The sequence below is a fragment of the Gracilinanus agilis genome, chromosome 3, assembly GCF_016433145.1.
Source record: "Gracilinanus agilis isolate LMUSP501 chromosome 3, AgileGrace, whole genome shotgun sequence".
Lineage (NCBI taxonomy): Eukaryota > Metazoa > Chordata > Mammalia > Didelphimorphia > Didelphidae > Gracilinanus > Gracilinanus agilis.
In genome coordinates this window covers 464,187,982-464,205,044 of record NC_058132.1, presented here as the reverse complement: position 1 = coordinate 464,205,044, position 17,063 = coordinate 464,187,982, and the positions used below count along the sequence as shown (strand labels likewise).

General features: G+C 36.3%; 1 protein-coding gene across 1 annotated transcript in view; it reads left to right on the top strand.

Moving 5' to 3' along the window:
- The first annotated feature begins 172 nt into the window (after positions 1 to 172).
- Positions 173 to 17,063, top strand: part of WWC3 (WWC family member 3) — a 196,513-nt gene continuing 179,622 nt past the window's right edge. The window contains exon 1 of the mRNA XM_044669272.1: positions 173 to 336. Within this exon, the coding sequence (XP_044525207.1) occupies positions 173 to 336 (164 nt within the window). The remainder of the gene's footprint in view (positions 337 to 17,063) is intronic.

Sequence of the window (17,063 nt, the reverse complement as noted above, 5' to 3'; positions counted from 1 at the left end):
TCTCTCTCTCTCTCTCTCTCTCTCTCTCTCTCTCTCTCTCTCTCTCTCTCAAACCTTCCTCCCTCCCCAAGTCGAGGGGGGCAGGAAGTTGGACGTAATGAACTAAAGCCCACCCCTGTTGGCTCCATAAAGTTTTTGAACCCGGTTTAGGTTGTGTTTGGAAAGATTGGCGATGGGGAGCGAGGCTGAGGGTGTTGTTCCAGGCTTTCACTTCTGTGAATGCGGAGTTTCCCAGCTGCTGCGGGACGGGCAGGAGGAGCCAGGGTCCTTCCTCCCAGATCCCAGATGGAGGAGCGGATATTCTGACTCGGTTCCTTCACGTCAGACTCTCTTTCAGTAGATTAAGAACTTGGGCGCTTGGAATTTCCTCTTCTCGTGTGTGTGATGGATGCCTTTTTTTTTTCTTCCTTTTTCCGATGGTGGTTTCGCCCAGTCCTCCTCCGTGCCTCGTGGGATGGTGGCCCGAAACAACAGTCCTCCAAAATCAGACATGCAGTCCAACTATCAATAGTCCACTATAACCACATCCGAGGCTGAGGGCTCTTCTCTGCTGGCGGACGCTCTCCCGTTTGCCTAGTCTTAGGGCGAGTTCCTCACGTTGTCCCAAAGCCCTTAAGTTGCAGAATTTTTAATTGGAGAGATGAGCTGTCAGGCAGGAAAGCAGAAGTCTCTCCCAGACATCCTAGTTAGGATTACCTTGTTTTTAGTGTGAACTCTGTTTTAATCTAACCATCCTGCTTTCCAACGAGGTAGAACTGAGATTCTTAAACTTTTTGGAGTTTGATGTCCTGTTACTTCTCTTCTGTCAGTCCCTCCCCCCCTCCCCCCCCTATCCACTTTTGAATGTGCTTCGTGTCATAGAGTTACTGCTTCAAATTAAAGTGAATACAGTTCTGTTTTGGGAACTTGCTGAGGATCTATCTCCTTATGTCCCTTGAGATAATAGGGGACCTTGATGTATTGGGAAATGATGATTAGAAATGATAGCTACTATATTCTTTGGGGGGAAACTACAGAAAAGAGTAGAATTTTAGAAACCATTGTGTCTTTTTTAAAAGAAAGTTTATAGTAAATTCCTAATAGTTAAAGAGATTTCCAGATAAATGGCCACGTTTTATTTCATTTCATAAAATTTCACCTTAGTGAAGTTTTGGGTTCCAAGTAAGAAACAAGCTAATTTAAATATAAAACTATCGAGGTTATATCCCTTGACTGTTATCAGTAATGCTTCTGGATTGAAATAAACGTTTTTAAGTGTACGAGTCTGTATTCCTGATCAAATGAATTTCCTTTTGTTATGTGACACCCTGTTCCACCTAAAACAGCTTCTTAAACTTCAGACTTCTTCCAAAGAGCCCGAAAGGAAGTGCTATAACCCTTTCTGTGCTTTAAATATTTTGAAAGGACCTTGTGTGGTCACTTTCTGCTGACTTCCTCCTACCTATACTAGAAAGGAAATTCTCCTTGGCATTTTGTTTCTTTGAAATGAAATTGTTGAGGGGGAAGCCTGTTCCTTTGCTTCCTGATAACTATTGATTTAGAACTCTTCCCCTCTTTTTCCTCTCCGGAAGATTCCTTAGAATTTTGGATAGATTCCTTAAAGCTCTAGGCTTAGAGAAAAGTATAAAAAGAGATACAATTTTATGAGTGAAAGAAATGCTTTAGTGTAAAGGTATTTTGGAAATCAGGTGAGATCATATTGTAATTTTAACCAAAAGCCCAAGCCACAGCTGTTTGAAAGCTATCAAGGCTTAGACAGTGCTGGAATTGGTAGTACTGCTTGGAATGTAGAGCATTTTCAATTTTATGCTTATTTCTTTCAAGTACACAAATAACTGGAAAATGAAAAAGTTTTAAATATTATTTTTCTGGAGGAAATAGAAGATTATTTCAGGAGAATAATATGAAAAAACTATCTTTGTTGTGATGGTGGTATTTTGGTGTAGGAATATAAATGTAGGCATTGTGTTTACAGTTGTCTTAATAACATAAATCAGGCTTAGGAAATGGAGTACCTGGAGGCAAAGAGTATAGAAATATTAATTTTTAATCTCTTTGCTATAGTTATATCATAATACATTTTCCTCTTCTCCTTGATTTAAATTTTTTTTTCTGGAGAGTTTGTGCTATAGAATGACTTGTCCATTCTTTTTAATCCAATTTTTGTTGCTGAAGACTATGCTAATCTAACATTCTAACAATCTAAGGATTGATTGAACCTTTGAACTGGGCATGAGTTAGTTAACTAAAGTTAGTGAAGTAAAGTCAATATTTTAGGTTTTAGTAAAGTAAAAACATGTCTATGCTTTTTATATGAGACAATGTTTTTATAGTAAGTGAAAATTCAACAAGGGACAGTTTGAACTTCAGTTCCCATAATACCTTGCCAGAAATATGTATGGAATGTTAAGCAGGCCACAAACGTTTAAGTGGAGTCTCTGTTAAAGATTGTAATAGTAATGGTTGCAATTCCTCTTTTTCACAACACAACATTGCTCATTTTTTATTAGTGCCTGGTTATCCTTTAAGTTGTAATTAATTTTTATTACATGTTGAGAACTGTGCTTTCAAGCTGGGAATTTTTCATATATGACTCTGACAGTTAAATCTTGTTTGGGGGCACCCTGGCCTTGCAATGTTAGAGAATTTAGTGGTGATGTTGTTGCCTTACCAAACTGGTTGTAAATAGGAAGCTGATAGGAGATAGGAGAGAATGAATATAAATTATATCTTTCTTAAGAAACTTAAACTGTAGAAGAAAGAATTAATAGAATGGATTAAACAAAACCAGTTGATTACTGCTGACTGTTCAAAACCATTTCATACATATAACTAAAAATTTCAGAAACTTTAAAATTACCTTTAAATTTAAGAATAGTTAAATTTGCTGTTGGTTAAAAGGGATAAATTTTAACTCAAATGTTCTTAGGTTCTAATGAATTTACTGTTAATGAATTAGGGGGACCTAAGTTTCTCATTATTGATATAATAAAGACAGAATTCATTCCTATATTAAAATGTTTAGGCATGTGGCTAATATATCATTTTTAAGAAACAGTGGGAAAAAAACCTGACTTACCTTTGAGCTTTCTGTAATCTGATTTTTTATTTTTTAGCATTTACTTTTGTAAGAAGTTAACTAAAACTTTTTTTTTAAATATTTTTAAACCCTTAACTTCTGTGTATTAGTTCCTTGGTGGAAGAGTGGTAAGGGTAGGCAATGGGGGTCAAGTGACTTGCCCAGGGTCACACAGCTGGGAAGTGTCTGAGGCCAGATTTGAACCTGGGACCTCCTGTTTCTAGGCCTGGCTCTCAATCCACTGAGCTACCCAGCTACCCCTTAACTAAAACTTTTACTTGAAAATTTTGGATTTTCAAAACAAATTCTATGTGATTAAAAAAAGGTTAATGTCTAAATTACATGATTAACAGTTTCCTTAAGTCACAGTTATAATGATATAAGAATTACTTTAGCATTCAAAGTTACGCTTCTTTGACACCAAGCAGTATTCAGAATTTATGTGAATTTACAGAATTAACTTTATGTTTGGAATTTGTTTCTGATAATCTATTAGAAATAACTTGATTTCTAATGTCTTAAACTTTTCTGATGCTTCTTGAGATAGAGCTTAGCTGTGCTGATAAAGGGAATTTCTAGTAAACAATGAAATCACAGGTCCATGATTTTGGAATAGAATATATGTAAATTGTTTATGGTATTGAGGGTAAAAGGTTTCAATGTAAAGCAAATAAGATTATGATTTGGGAGCCATAGTTTTGACTCAACTTATGGTGCCGCCTTTGTGTTATATTGGATAAAGTCAATCCTTGGGACCAGAAAGATGTATTCAAGTTCTTTCACAAGTGTGATACTGGGCAAGTCATTTACCTCTTAGTGCCCTAAGCATTATTCAAAGTTAATAAATTGCTAAGAATATTCTGACATGAAATTGGTAGAAGGGAGTTTCCTTAAGTGATTTCCTTATACCAGTGAAATTACAGATATATCAGTGAAATCACTGATCCTTATCTCTATAGTGACCTAGTATTTTAAATCACATTAGTTTTGAGTAGGTAAAAATTCTCAAGTAAGTAATGCATATATAGAGAGGTATATGAATTCTTCTATTTCGTGAGAAATTGCTTTGGTGGCTTAATTTATTTGAGTTTTGATGTTGCTAAACTGTAGCACAAAATTTAAGAAAGACAGTACTGGAAAGTTAAACAGTTCTTTCTGGAAATAGTAGAGTACAAATAGCAAAATGGAAACCTGTTAATAACATTGGTATCAGGAGATAAATATAACACGTTTAAAGTCGTCTGGTAATAGACTAGATAGAGGAACAGGAAAATCTGAGTTCCAAGTTTTTTGATACATATTATCTATGTGTGATCCTTGCCAAGTTACTTGCCATCTTAATGTCCCAGGCAAATTTCTAAGACTAATCAGAGCAGGTGCTATCTGCTTTAGCAGACAGGAAATATCTTTATTTATTATTCATCATTTAGTAAAATAATAGACCTGGCCAAAAAAAAGTATTTCATTGCCTATCACTTCATACATTAATCAAATTTATAGTATATTGAATGGTTTTGCTGTATTTTGCTTTTTTTTTTTTTTAAACCCTTACCTTCAGACTTATAATAGAAACTAAGTATTTATTCCAAGACAGAAGAGCTGTAAGGGGTAGGGAATTGGGATTATGTGTCTTTCCTAGGGTTACACAGGAATTTTCTGAAGACAAATTTGAACCCAAAATCTTTGGTCTCTTGGTCTGTGTATTTTCCTTTAAAGAAGAAACTATACATATATGTGTACACATATACTTTGTATACAAATATCTGAGCAGGCTAATTTTATATTAAGGGCTTTCTAAAATAACCAAGTGACATAATTGCTACCTTCTTGGACCTTTTAGTTTAGAATGAAATTATAAAAATGTTTTCTGAATTTCTCTTAGCTTACTTAGTTTGAATAACATATTCCTGAAGTGATGTCTGATATGCTGAGATACATGTTTGTTTGTATGGTGTGTATATAAATATATGTATACTATATAACTACATACATATGTGTGCACACAAGTACGGGATCTAGCTGTCTTTTCACAGTTACAAGGAACTCCCAGGTGAGGAAACTCCCTTCTATCATTGTACCAACACTGCTGCTTATACAAAGTAGTCTTAGAGAGTTGTCCAGAGCACCAAGAGGTTTAATAACTTGCCTAGGATGGTGCAATACAGCCAGTATGTGTCAGGATAGTGACATGATACTCCCAATTCTTCCTGCTCTTACAGCCTAATCTCTATTCATTTTCCCACCATGGTTCTCTACTCTATGTGTAAAAACTTTTGGTTTATATGTAATTTTAGTGTTGGTTTAGATAATATTCCTGCTCTTAAAATAGTAGGAACACCCAGCTCCAAGAATGGCTTCATTTGGATGTCCAACTACTACTCTGAGTCATAATCCATTTAAGAAAGACAAATGGGGAATTCATAGAAAAAATAAGTCCTAGCTATCTTGAAACAAAATTTCCTTTTTTCATCTTTTCATTCTAGTTTTTGACATTGTAGTAAAGCTTGTGTTATCTTTTCTGGTAGATGCTACTTCAGGGACTTTAGTGATACCTTTTGAAAAGATGACAAAGGGGTGGGGCCAAGATGGCAGAAAAGGTTCATGGACACATATCATCTCTACCAAATTACACTTCAAAAAATTATGATATAATGCCTCAGAACTAATTCTGGAGCAGCATAACCCACACAAAGATGGGATGAAGTAATTTTTCAGTCCAAAACAACTTAGAAGGCCAGCAGGAGGGATCCAGGGTGGATGTAGAACATGGAGCAGTGCACCAGGGCAGGCACTACTGTGGCAACGGGCCCTGGGCTCAGCTAAAACAGTAGCTAGCAAAGGCTTTTGGAGCTCTCAGCTGCAGATGGTAAGGGGTGTTGCACAACTGCTCAGAAGGAGATTACAGGAGTCCCTTTCCTGGCTCTGGGTGCAAGATTCTTGTTGCATTGCCCATACATGTATCCCAGTAACAGTCCTAGGGCAAGGTTTTAGGGAGAGGAGGAGTACTATTACACTCTAGTACTGGGGACCCTGGTTACAGTTCCAATGGGTAAAAGAGTGCTTGTGGTTAATCACAGACTAGAGCATAGGCCCAGAGGGTATTAAACACACTTTTCCTCATGTCATACCACCTTGAAAGAACTGAAAGAAGATAGATCGCCAGAGCCAGCTCTGAAGATAATTGTACAAAGAACCCGAAGCTTGGAACAGTGCTTTCTTCACCATGTTATAGAGCGCAGCTTTAACAGTTTTTTAAATTGAAAGAAAAAAGACTGAAAAATGAGCAAACAGAAAAAATAACTCAACACAGAAAGTTATTTTGGTGACAGGGAAGAATAAAACACAAACTCAGAAGAAGTTAATATTGTTGCATCCAAAACTTCCAAGAAAAATAGGAATTGCTCTCTAGACCAAAAAGAATGACTGAAAGAATTTTTAAAAGATTTTAAAAATCAGGGTGGTAGAATAAAAATTGGAAAAAGAAATGAAAGTGATACAGGAAAATTGTATAAAAGAGTCAATAGCTTGGTAAAGGAGACCCCCCAAAATACTGAAGAAATAAATACCTTAAGAAATAGAGTAGGCCAGTTGATAAAAGAAGCACAAAGATCCAGTAAAGGATTGCAGAATTGGCCAAATGGAAAAAGATGTATACAAAAATACAGTGAAGGGAAGAACTTCTTAAAAGACAAAATTGACCATATGGAAAAAGAGATAAACAAATTCACTGAGGAAAAAATCTCTTTACAAAGTAGAATTGGCCAAATGGAAATAGAGATACAAAAGCTCACCCAAGAAAATTATGTCTTAAAAATTGGAATTGGGCAAATAGATGCTAATGACTCCATGATACATCAAGAAACAATCAAACAAATTCAAAAGAATGAAAAAATAGAAGAAAATGTGAAATATCTCTTTGGAAAAAACTGACCTATAAAATAAATTCAATAGACATTATCTAAGATTCATCAGACTACATGAAAGGCAAGATAAAACAAAAAAACAATATCTTTTAAGAAATTATTGAGGAAGACTGTCCTGATATTCTAGAACCAGAAGGCAAAATAGAAATTGAAAGAATCCACCAATCACCTCCTAAAAGATTATCCAAAAGGATAATTCCTAGAAATTTTATAACCAAATTTCATAACTCCCAGATCAAGGAGAAAATATTGCAAGCAACCAAAAAGAAACAATTCAGATATCCTGGAGCATAGCACAAGATTTAGTAGCTTCTATATTATAGGATCAGAGGGCCTGGAATATGATATTCCAGAGAGTAGAGGAACTAGGACTTTAACCAAGAATCACTTACACAGAAAACCTGAGCGTAATCCTTCAGTGGAAAAATGGATAGAAATAGAAGACTTTGAAATATTTCTGATGAAAAGATCAGAGCTGAATGGAAAAATGTGATTTTCAAATACAGAGCTTGAGAGAAGCACAAAAAGGTAAACAAGAAAGAGAAATCAGAAGACATTGAATAAAGTTAAACTATGTATATCCCTACGTGGGGAAATGATTCTTGTAACTCTAAAGAACTTTATCACTATTAGGGTAATTAGGAGTATTACATAGAGCACAAGGGGATGAGTTGAATATTAAAGGATGGTATAAAAAATAAAATTAACCTTCGAGAAAGAGGAATGCATTAGGAAGAGGATGGGGAAAATACAATAGGGTAAATTATCTCATGAAAGAACTTTTACAGTGGAGGGGAAGATGTGAACCTTAATCTCATTGGAAGTGGCTCAATGAGGGAAGAACATACCCAATCAATATGATATAGAAATCTACCTTACCTTACAGGAAGTAGGAGGGGAAAGGGATAGGAGGGGAAAGGGATAGAAGGGGGTTGGGGCTGAGAAAAGAAGGCAAATTGGGAGAAGTGGAGGGTGGAAACTAAACAGGGAGAAATAGGATGGAAAGTACAGTGGTGCCTTTACGCACAAGTTTAATTCATTCCATGGCCAAACTCATAATTCAATTTGCTCATGTGTCAAATTGAATGGCCCCATTTAAATTAATGGAAATATAATTAATCTGTTCCAACCCCCCAAAACCACACAAATTTTTTGTTATATGCTTTTAAATATGAAAATGTACTTTATAAATAACAAATAAATATAGATAATAAGAAAGAATGTAAAGAAATAAACTTGCTTATGAAATGTTACTTATCTTCAAGGTCAGGCATGTAAAATTTAAATTTAAATCAAGGTTCTTATTAAACCAGGTTCTTATTTTTCCATAGAGTTTTATTAATAACCACTAAAGATAGAAAAAGCAGATTAAAGCCTAATCTAACCTAATTGACCACATGTGTAGATTCTCCCCCTTGGCTTTGACCCAGGTTCTCCAGCTGTGTTCAGGGAAGTTGAGAGACAGGGCGATGCCACACCAAAACTTTTTAACTTCTGTCCCCCCATGCATGTGCGTTCACATCCATTCACATACTGTTCATGCAGCGTAAGCATGCAAATGGGATGCTGGGTAAGACAAGCTGGGTCGAGGAGCCTTGGAGAGTGAATTCTATCTATACAGGTGAAGATGCTGGTGGAGAAGGTTTTCATTTCATGTGCTATCATTTAACATAACTTACTACACACAAAATGTTACATTTAAATGCAAAATTTATCTTACACATTACTTATGATGTGTAACTTTATTGTTATACTTAATAGCTATTTACTTTACTTAATTATTGTCATTTTCTTCATTGACTTTTGGCTGTTTTGCCACACTTTCCTCGAATTCACTCAAAGGCCATTTCAACAAAAACCTTTCCATAGAAGTTTGCTTCTTCCTCAGTTTGAGAATGTTTTGATAATGTATGAAACAAGTGTCATTACAGAGATCCAATGCAAGACCTGCTGCAGCTTGTTCTGGGTGTGTCTTTTCAATAAACTGTTTAATTTTTTCCCAAATCCTCAACATTTCCTTAATCTCGCTTGTACTGATTACCTCAACCACCTTGGGCTCCTCCCCACTAATTTCCTGCAAAACCTCCCTATGTTGCTGCTGCTGTAACTCCTCCCTTGTCAGGACCCATGGTTCAAAGAGATTTGCCCAAAAAACTGATAATAAAGACAAAAATAAAGAAGAAAGCAAAAGCAATTCAATACAGATGCTCACAGGGCTAGATAAACACTGAACTAAAGGAGACAGCCTCTGGTAACTTGTGAAACCGAATGTTTGGCAGCCTATTTAGTGGAGATGGTGGCAGCTCATGATTCAAGTATCTACTCCTGTTTTACAGCAAAAAATCCTGATTGTGACTGCTTGTATCTCAAATTGCTTGTGACTTAAGGTACTCGTGTATCAAGGCACCACTGTAATATACAGCAAACATCATGATACAATTTATTTTATAAATTTCTCTAATAAATTTCTCATTTCTTGGATATATAGAGAAATGAGTTGAGTATATATAAGAATGCAAGTCATTCGCCAGTTGATAAATGGTTAAAAGATATGAAAAGGTAGTTTTCAGACAAAAAAATTTACACTCTATTTTATTTTATTTTTTGTAAATGGAAGAAGGAGGAAGGTGTAAGAATTCTTGAAAGGTAGGTAGGGACCAGGTTATGAAAGGCTTTAAAATCCAAACAGAATGTTCTGTTTAATCCTTGAGGTGAAAGGGAGTGATTGGAGTTTATTGAATAGGGATATGACATGGTCTGATTTGTGCTTTAAAAAGAGGATTTTGACACCTGAATGGAAGATGGACTGAAGCAGGGAGATTTGGGGAGAAAAACAACAATCTAATTGTATTGAGCAGTATTGATTTAGTTATTGTTTGCAGAGCAAAGAGGTCATTGTGTTTTGGGGAGAGGAGTGTGAAGATAGGAAGTTCTGGAACAGTACCATGATAGGAAGGTAGCTTGGCCAGGATTATTAGATGTAATGAACTCTTCCAAGTTAACATTGTCTCAGGATGAGAGCTGGAGGTCTGTTTGAGAGGGTGTAGCTCTAGGACTGGAAGCCCTAAAAGGCAAAAAGATGGCCATATTGAAGTCTAGGGAGGCTATATGATTTGCTTTGGTATTGGTCATCATTTTCATTGACCAGTATGCTTTGAGTGACCACTCCAAGAAAGGCTTTAATTGAGGAGTCAGAATTGAGTCTAGAAGAATAGATAGTCTTTGAGTTTTCAAGAAGTAGACAAGAGAGGTGGAGATGTCAGAATGAACAGCTGAGTTCAATTTCTAAGGCAGAAAAGATTTCCTCTGAGAGTGTTGTTTCACTCCCATCTCCCTACCTGTACTTTTCCCTTCCAAGAATGTATTCAAATTCTACCTGTCAAAAGAGCCAGCTCAGATTCTTCCAAGATTCAAAAGAGATAGATTTTAGAGATGGAAAGGATATTTAGCTCAACCTTCTCGTTTTGTAGATGAGAAGTGTGTGTTTTTGTGTGTGTATGTATGTGATAGGATTATATGGTTAATAAATAGTAGAATCAGTTAATAAATAGTAGAATCTGAGTTCAGATCCTGATACTAGACCCTATTTTATTTCCATGGGCTACACTTAGCATCAGTACCATTCACTTGGTGGTTAAATGATAGATGTTTTCATTTTTGCTATTGCCTATATAACCTTCTACAGATACTTAACAAAATGATCGGTTTTTTAGTCATTAAAAAATTATTCACCTACTAAGCGTGAGAGATGCAAAGACAAAAACTAAGGAGCCCCTGCCTTTTTGGAGCTTCTATTATGGATTTCTATTCAAATAGTGTTTTGGCAAAAATTAATCCACAGAGGCAGCATGGTATAGTATATAGAGAGTAAACTTAGGAGTTAGGAAGACTTGGGTTCAAGCTTAGCCTCCAATTGGTACTGGCTAAGCCATAACACAACCTTTCATTGCCGTAGGTCACCATTTTGAAGACTATACATTTCTGAGAAGATTCTGTACTGGTAGAGGAAATTCTTTACACCAATGATATAATAGGTCCTTTGAAAAAAATCTTGTAGGAGAATTATGGGTAGTTTTAAGTGGTGAATTTCTGCCAGGCCACAGATCAATTAGAGGCTATTCCGGTATTCCATGAATGAGTTGATTGAGAGTGTAAATGGGTGGTAGTCAAGGAAGTGGTAATTGTATGATTTAACATAAAGGAAAAATCATCATGATAACATTACTTTAATATTATGGTGGTGTTAGTAGTTATGGAAAGAAAGTAAGATACTTCAAGTCTGTAACATTGGAAAAATGGTGGTGCCATTAATTTCCTGGAGGTTAGGCATTTTCATTTTTCTTGGTCACTAATATACCAACCCTGCTAATAACCAATGTTCTGAATTGTACCATAATAATCTGAATTATTAGGAATACACAATAATAAAAGTAGTTCAAAAGAAAAGGCTTCATGTTTCAGTTACCTCATATGTAACATAAGGACCACTAGATATCTACGGTCCCTTCTACCTCTTAGATTTTTCAATTAAGTCCATGATTTCTACTTTCTATTAGGGAATATGTGAAGAGGCATTTTCTGCGGTTTGAGAAACACCTGGGCTTAAATCCTGCTTTTTGACACTATTTGTGTGACCTTGCACAAAATATTTTGTAACCTCCCCCTGGGCCTCAGTTTCCTTACCTGCCAATTAATGTACTTTAATGTCCCTTCTAGTTCTAAATCTATAATCTGCCTAACTGCTATTTCTGTCCCTCCCCCAAATTTACCTTGTATTTAATTTTTTTAATATACATGCTGACTTATCCAATAGAATGTGATCTCTTTAAGGTACTATTTCATCTTTGTCTTTGTATACCCATCACTTCACCCCACTTACCTAGCCCTTACTGCTCTTCTCTCTTAGAGTTATATAAATTACCAAAAATGGGATAATAATAGCACCTACTTTTCAGAGTAATTGTGAGGATCAAATGAAATTGTAAAGTCCTTTGTACAATGCTTGGTAGATAGAAAGTCCTGTATAAATGTTCATTATTAATTTATTCTCCCTGTTTTGTTAACTAGAAATATTTACTTTTTAGAATTCAGAGCCATTCAGTTCTCTCTCTCTTTTTAACTCTTACCTTCTATGTTAGAATTGTTATTTATGGGAGCAGCTGGGTGGCTCAGGGGATTGAGAGCCAGACCCAGAGACAAGAGGTCCTGGGTTCAAATTTGGCTTCAGACACTTCCTAGCTGTGTGACCTTGGGCAAATCACTTGAACCCCTCGCCTAGCCTTTACCACTCTCTACCTTAGAACCAATACACAGTATTGATTTTAAGACGGAAGGTAAGGGTTTAAAAAAAAAAAGAATTGATATTTATTCTAGGCAATTGGAGTTAAGTGACTTGCCCAAGGTCACCCAGCTTGGAAGTATCTGAGGCCAGACTTGAACCCTCCCAACTCCAGGCCTGGTGCTCTACTTACTGTGCTTCCTATCTGCTCTCAGAGCCATTTGATTCTGAAAGCATGTATTAAGAGTCTTCTATGTGCTGAGCCATGCATGGCCCTTGGTCTAATGGAGTTTACTGGCTTTTAGTTTAGCTACACATGACATATTCTCTGTAACTATCCAATTCACGCAATGCATGATCATTATCTAGACCAGTGGTTCCCAAACTTTTTTGGCCTACCACCCCCTTTCCAGAAACAATATTACTTAGCCCCCTGGAAATTAATTTTTTAAAAATTTTAATAGCAATTAATAGGAAAGATAAATGCACCTGTGGCCATCACCCCGCCTCTGGATCACTGCAGCATCCACTAGGGGGTGGTAGCGCCCACTTTGGGAATCACTGATCTAGACAGATGCAAACAAACAGCAGAAAAGATTATAGTAAACTTGTATTTGACAAAAGTATAGATCCAGGTTTTGGGGACAAGAAATCACTATTTGGTAAAAATTACTGGGACGGTTGGAACCTAGTTTGGCAGAAACAAAGTATAGACCAATATCTTACACCATTCACTAAGGTGAGATCAAAATGAATACATCATCTAGACCAGTGATTCCAAAAGTGGGCACCACTGCCCCATGCTGGGAGCTGCAGCGATCCAGGGAGGCAGTGATGGCCACAGGTGCATTTGGGGGTTGTGAATAACTGTAAGGGGGTGGTGACAGTATGTGAAAGGGGGCACTAAGTAATATTTTTTCTGGAAAGGGGGTGGTAGGCCAAAAAAGTTTGGGAACCACTGATCTAGACATAAAAGAAGATATCATAAATAAATTAGAACAGGTAACATACTACCTATCAAATTTATGGATAGAAGAAGAATTTATGAGTCATTAATGGATGGACAGCATTGTGAACTATAAAATGGATAATTCTGAATTCCTTAAATTGGAAAGGTTTTGCACACACAAAAAAATGTTGCCAAGATTAGAAGAAAAGCAGAAAATTAGAAACAAAATTTTTGTAGACAGCCTCTCAGATAAAAAGTCTCACATCTTAAATATACAGAAAACTTCAGCAAATTTATAAGAATATGAGGCATCTCCTAATTGATAAAGAATATGAACAGACACTTTTGGATATAGAAATCAAAGTCATATATAGGTATATGAAAAATGCTCTAAATCACTACTGATTAGAGAAATGTAAACCAAAACAATTCTGAGATATCTTCTCACACCCATCAGTCTGGCTAAAATGACAAAAGGGCAAAACAACAAATGTTGGAGGGGATGTAGAAAAATGGGGAAGCAAATCTATTGTTGCTGGAGCTGTGAACTGATCCAATCATTTTGAAGAGCAATTTGGAATTACACCCTTCGAGTTATAAAACTGCATACACCCTTAGACTAAGCAATACCATTGTACTTGGTCTGTTTCCCAAGGACATCAGGGAAAAAGAAAAAGAACCCATATCCTCCAGAATATATATATAGCAGCTCTCACTGTGGTAGCAAAGAATTAGAAATTGAGGGGATGTCCATCAGTTGGGGAATGGCTAAACAAGTTGTGAAATTTGATTGTGATGGAACACTACTGTTCCATAAGAAGCAATGAGCAAGCTAATTAAAAAAAAAATTGCACTTCTTAACTGTGTGACCCTGGACAAGTCACTTAACTTCCATTATCTAGCTCTTACTGTTCTTCTTCCTTGGAACCAATATACAGTATTGATTCTGAGACCAAAGGCAAGGATTTAAAAAAGAAAACAAACCTTGGAAAGAACTCCATGGGATAATGAACAGCGAGATGAGTAGAACCAAGTGAACATAATACTCAGCTACAGAATTAATGCTGTGAGATGAGAAACTTGTGGGTGGGATTTATTAAATAGATATGAAGAAAAGTAAGCTAAACATATAAGATATTTGTGATTTCATTTATGTATAGCCTTTTTCTTTGTTTATGAGATGCTTATTTTATTTTGTTTTGTAAAATTTGCAATAAAAGAATAGAGGCACACACAAAGTGCTATTTGAGGTTTAGGGAGGGCAAAGACCACTTACCAGTGGAGGATAGATGGGAATATATTTGAAAGGCTTCCGGATGACGGTGACTTTTGAAAAGTTGGAATTGAAAGAACAGAGGGGGTGGACATTCTAAACTTGGAGAGCATCCTGGAAAACTCAGGATTTGGGGGTGTGGCAGGTGGGACTAGATGTGATGAAAATACAATGTGTGTATCTACTTTGATTGGAGCTTAGAATAGTATGAAGTAAACCTATAAAGATAGTTTGTTGCTGTGTTGAAGATCCTTTTTTTGGGGAGGGGATCTCAAAATTAATGTTTTGTTGGTTAGGAGTAGTAAGAGTATCTAAAGTAGTAGGAATATCTAAAAAAATGGCTGGACTCCTTTTGGGCACATAACAGAACCAGCCACACCCTCTTTTTCTCTGAACTGCTCCTTCCTGGTTTGATGCTATTTATGGCTTGAGAATAAGGAGCATTTCCTGTAATTAAGATGTATAAGACCTGTCTTTTTTTTCTCTCCTCTTCCAAAGACTTGACTGGAGCACTAGGGTGAGGGACCAGCAAGACAAAAACATGGAATTTCATAACTATAGTTACTTTGTGTTACTCCAGCATAATCAGATTACTTTGACAGCCAGTCTTTGTTCCAAGGTGGGGGCAATATTAAAAAAAAGTTTTTTTAAACAAAGATTGGGATTCAAACATGAACCTTGCTATTTTCTTACTGTTATTTGTTCTCCTTGCTTTTTTAAAAATTTAAACCCTTACTTTTTGTGTTAGAATCAGTACTCTGCATTGGTTCCAAGGCAGAAGAGCTATAAGGGCTAGGCAGTGGAGTTTAAATGACTTGCCCAAGTTCACACAGCTAGGAAGTATCTGTGGCCATTTGAACCCAGGACCTCCTGTCTCCAGCCCTGCCTCTCAATCTACTTTCTTTTCTTATAGTTAGGAGAAAGGTTTGAAAAAGATATTGGAAATTTTTCTGGACTGTGTTGTGATGGATTCAGAATCAGTCTGAAAGTACAAATCTTGATACAATCCCATTTATGAGTTCTGTCCACAATGCCTAAAATAGTCTCCTCCTACTCTACTACTTAGATTGCTAGTTCTTTTTAAGGATAAGCTTAAGTATCATTTCCTTCAAGACATCTTTTCTGATTTCTCTAGTTGTATGTCTCCCCCTCTCTAGCTGTAGTGTATTTTATGTGCCTGTGTTGTGTGTGTGTGTGTGTGTTCTGAATTTTATTTATCTCTAAACATGCTTCTTCTGAGGAAAATGTAAGTTCCTCGAGGGCTAGGATTTGTCTCACTTTTATAATTATATTTCTAATGCCTAGCACATAGTAGATGGTAAATAAATACTTGTGGATTAATGGATTCTGATGAGAAAATTTTTTTGGCTCCACAAAGTTAATTCTCTTGATATCCTCTAAGAAAATCTCTTTTCTGGTTATTGTTTTAAATTTTGTGAATTTTAAACCTTTCTCTCTTAGAAGGAGCTGATTTGAGTTTTTGTCTTCTTAGAATATGATTATTCCTTAATTAGAATTGCTGATAAAATTTATCACTAGATTATCAATGTGTAAAATACTCTTGTGTTACTCTTTGGAGTAGGTGGCCAAGTCATTGGATTGGATTACCTCCAGAAAGCTATAGCTTTGTCCCTGAAGGCAATTTGAAATAGCTCCTTTAAAACTTAAAGGGCAGCTAGCTGGCTCATTGGATGGAGCCCTAAGTGTAAGATAGGAGGAATAAACAGGAGGTCCTGGGTTCAGATGCAGTTTCAGACACTTTCTAACTGTGTGACCCTGGGCAAATCACTTACTCTCAAATGCCCAGTCCTTACCACTCTTCAGCCTTGGAACAGATACTTAGTATAGATTCCAAGACAGAAGGTAAAAGTTAAAAAAACAAACAAACCACAAACAAATCCAACAAACAACTTAATGGCTTACTCTTTAATGTAGTCCACTTTCCACTTCCCAATGTGACAGCTCTCCTTTCCCCCTCTCCTCCAATATTATACTAGATTTTCTTTTTGAGTGACCCAGGGGCACCATATTATTTTGTTTCAGTCAGGTTGGCAGTAGCTATACAACTATAAGAATAAATAATGTGGAATGGAGGTGGGGGGAACTCCTTGGAGTTTAGACTTCTATGGCTGAATGATGAACACATTAATCATACCTTCACGGTCTTTTTCTGTGAATAAAACTATGTGGTAAAACCAGCAATACCTGAAGCTGTCTTCTGTACAGAACATATAGGTACTTGTTTCTGTATAGGAACATGTGCTTTTGTATTGTTTTCTTTTCCTATTAACCAACCTAAGTTTATTGGATATTTCCTAAAAAAATAATAATGCCTGACATTTAAAGTTTTTTTTGGTGCTTTCCCCATATTATTGCATGGGCTAATGTGCCCCAGGTGGTTCTTGATGCTTGTAGGGGTTAATACTTTATATTGCTCTCTAGAATTCCAGGAATTCAACTTTGTTCTCTATTTGTAGAGAGGATGGGCTGACTTGAATGCGGAGAAGATACTGTTTTTGCTTTCCTGTGGGGGAGGGAGAGAACTGGCATTTGCATGCATG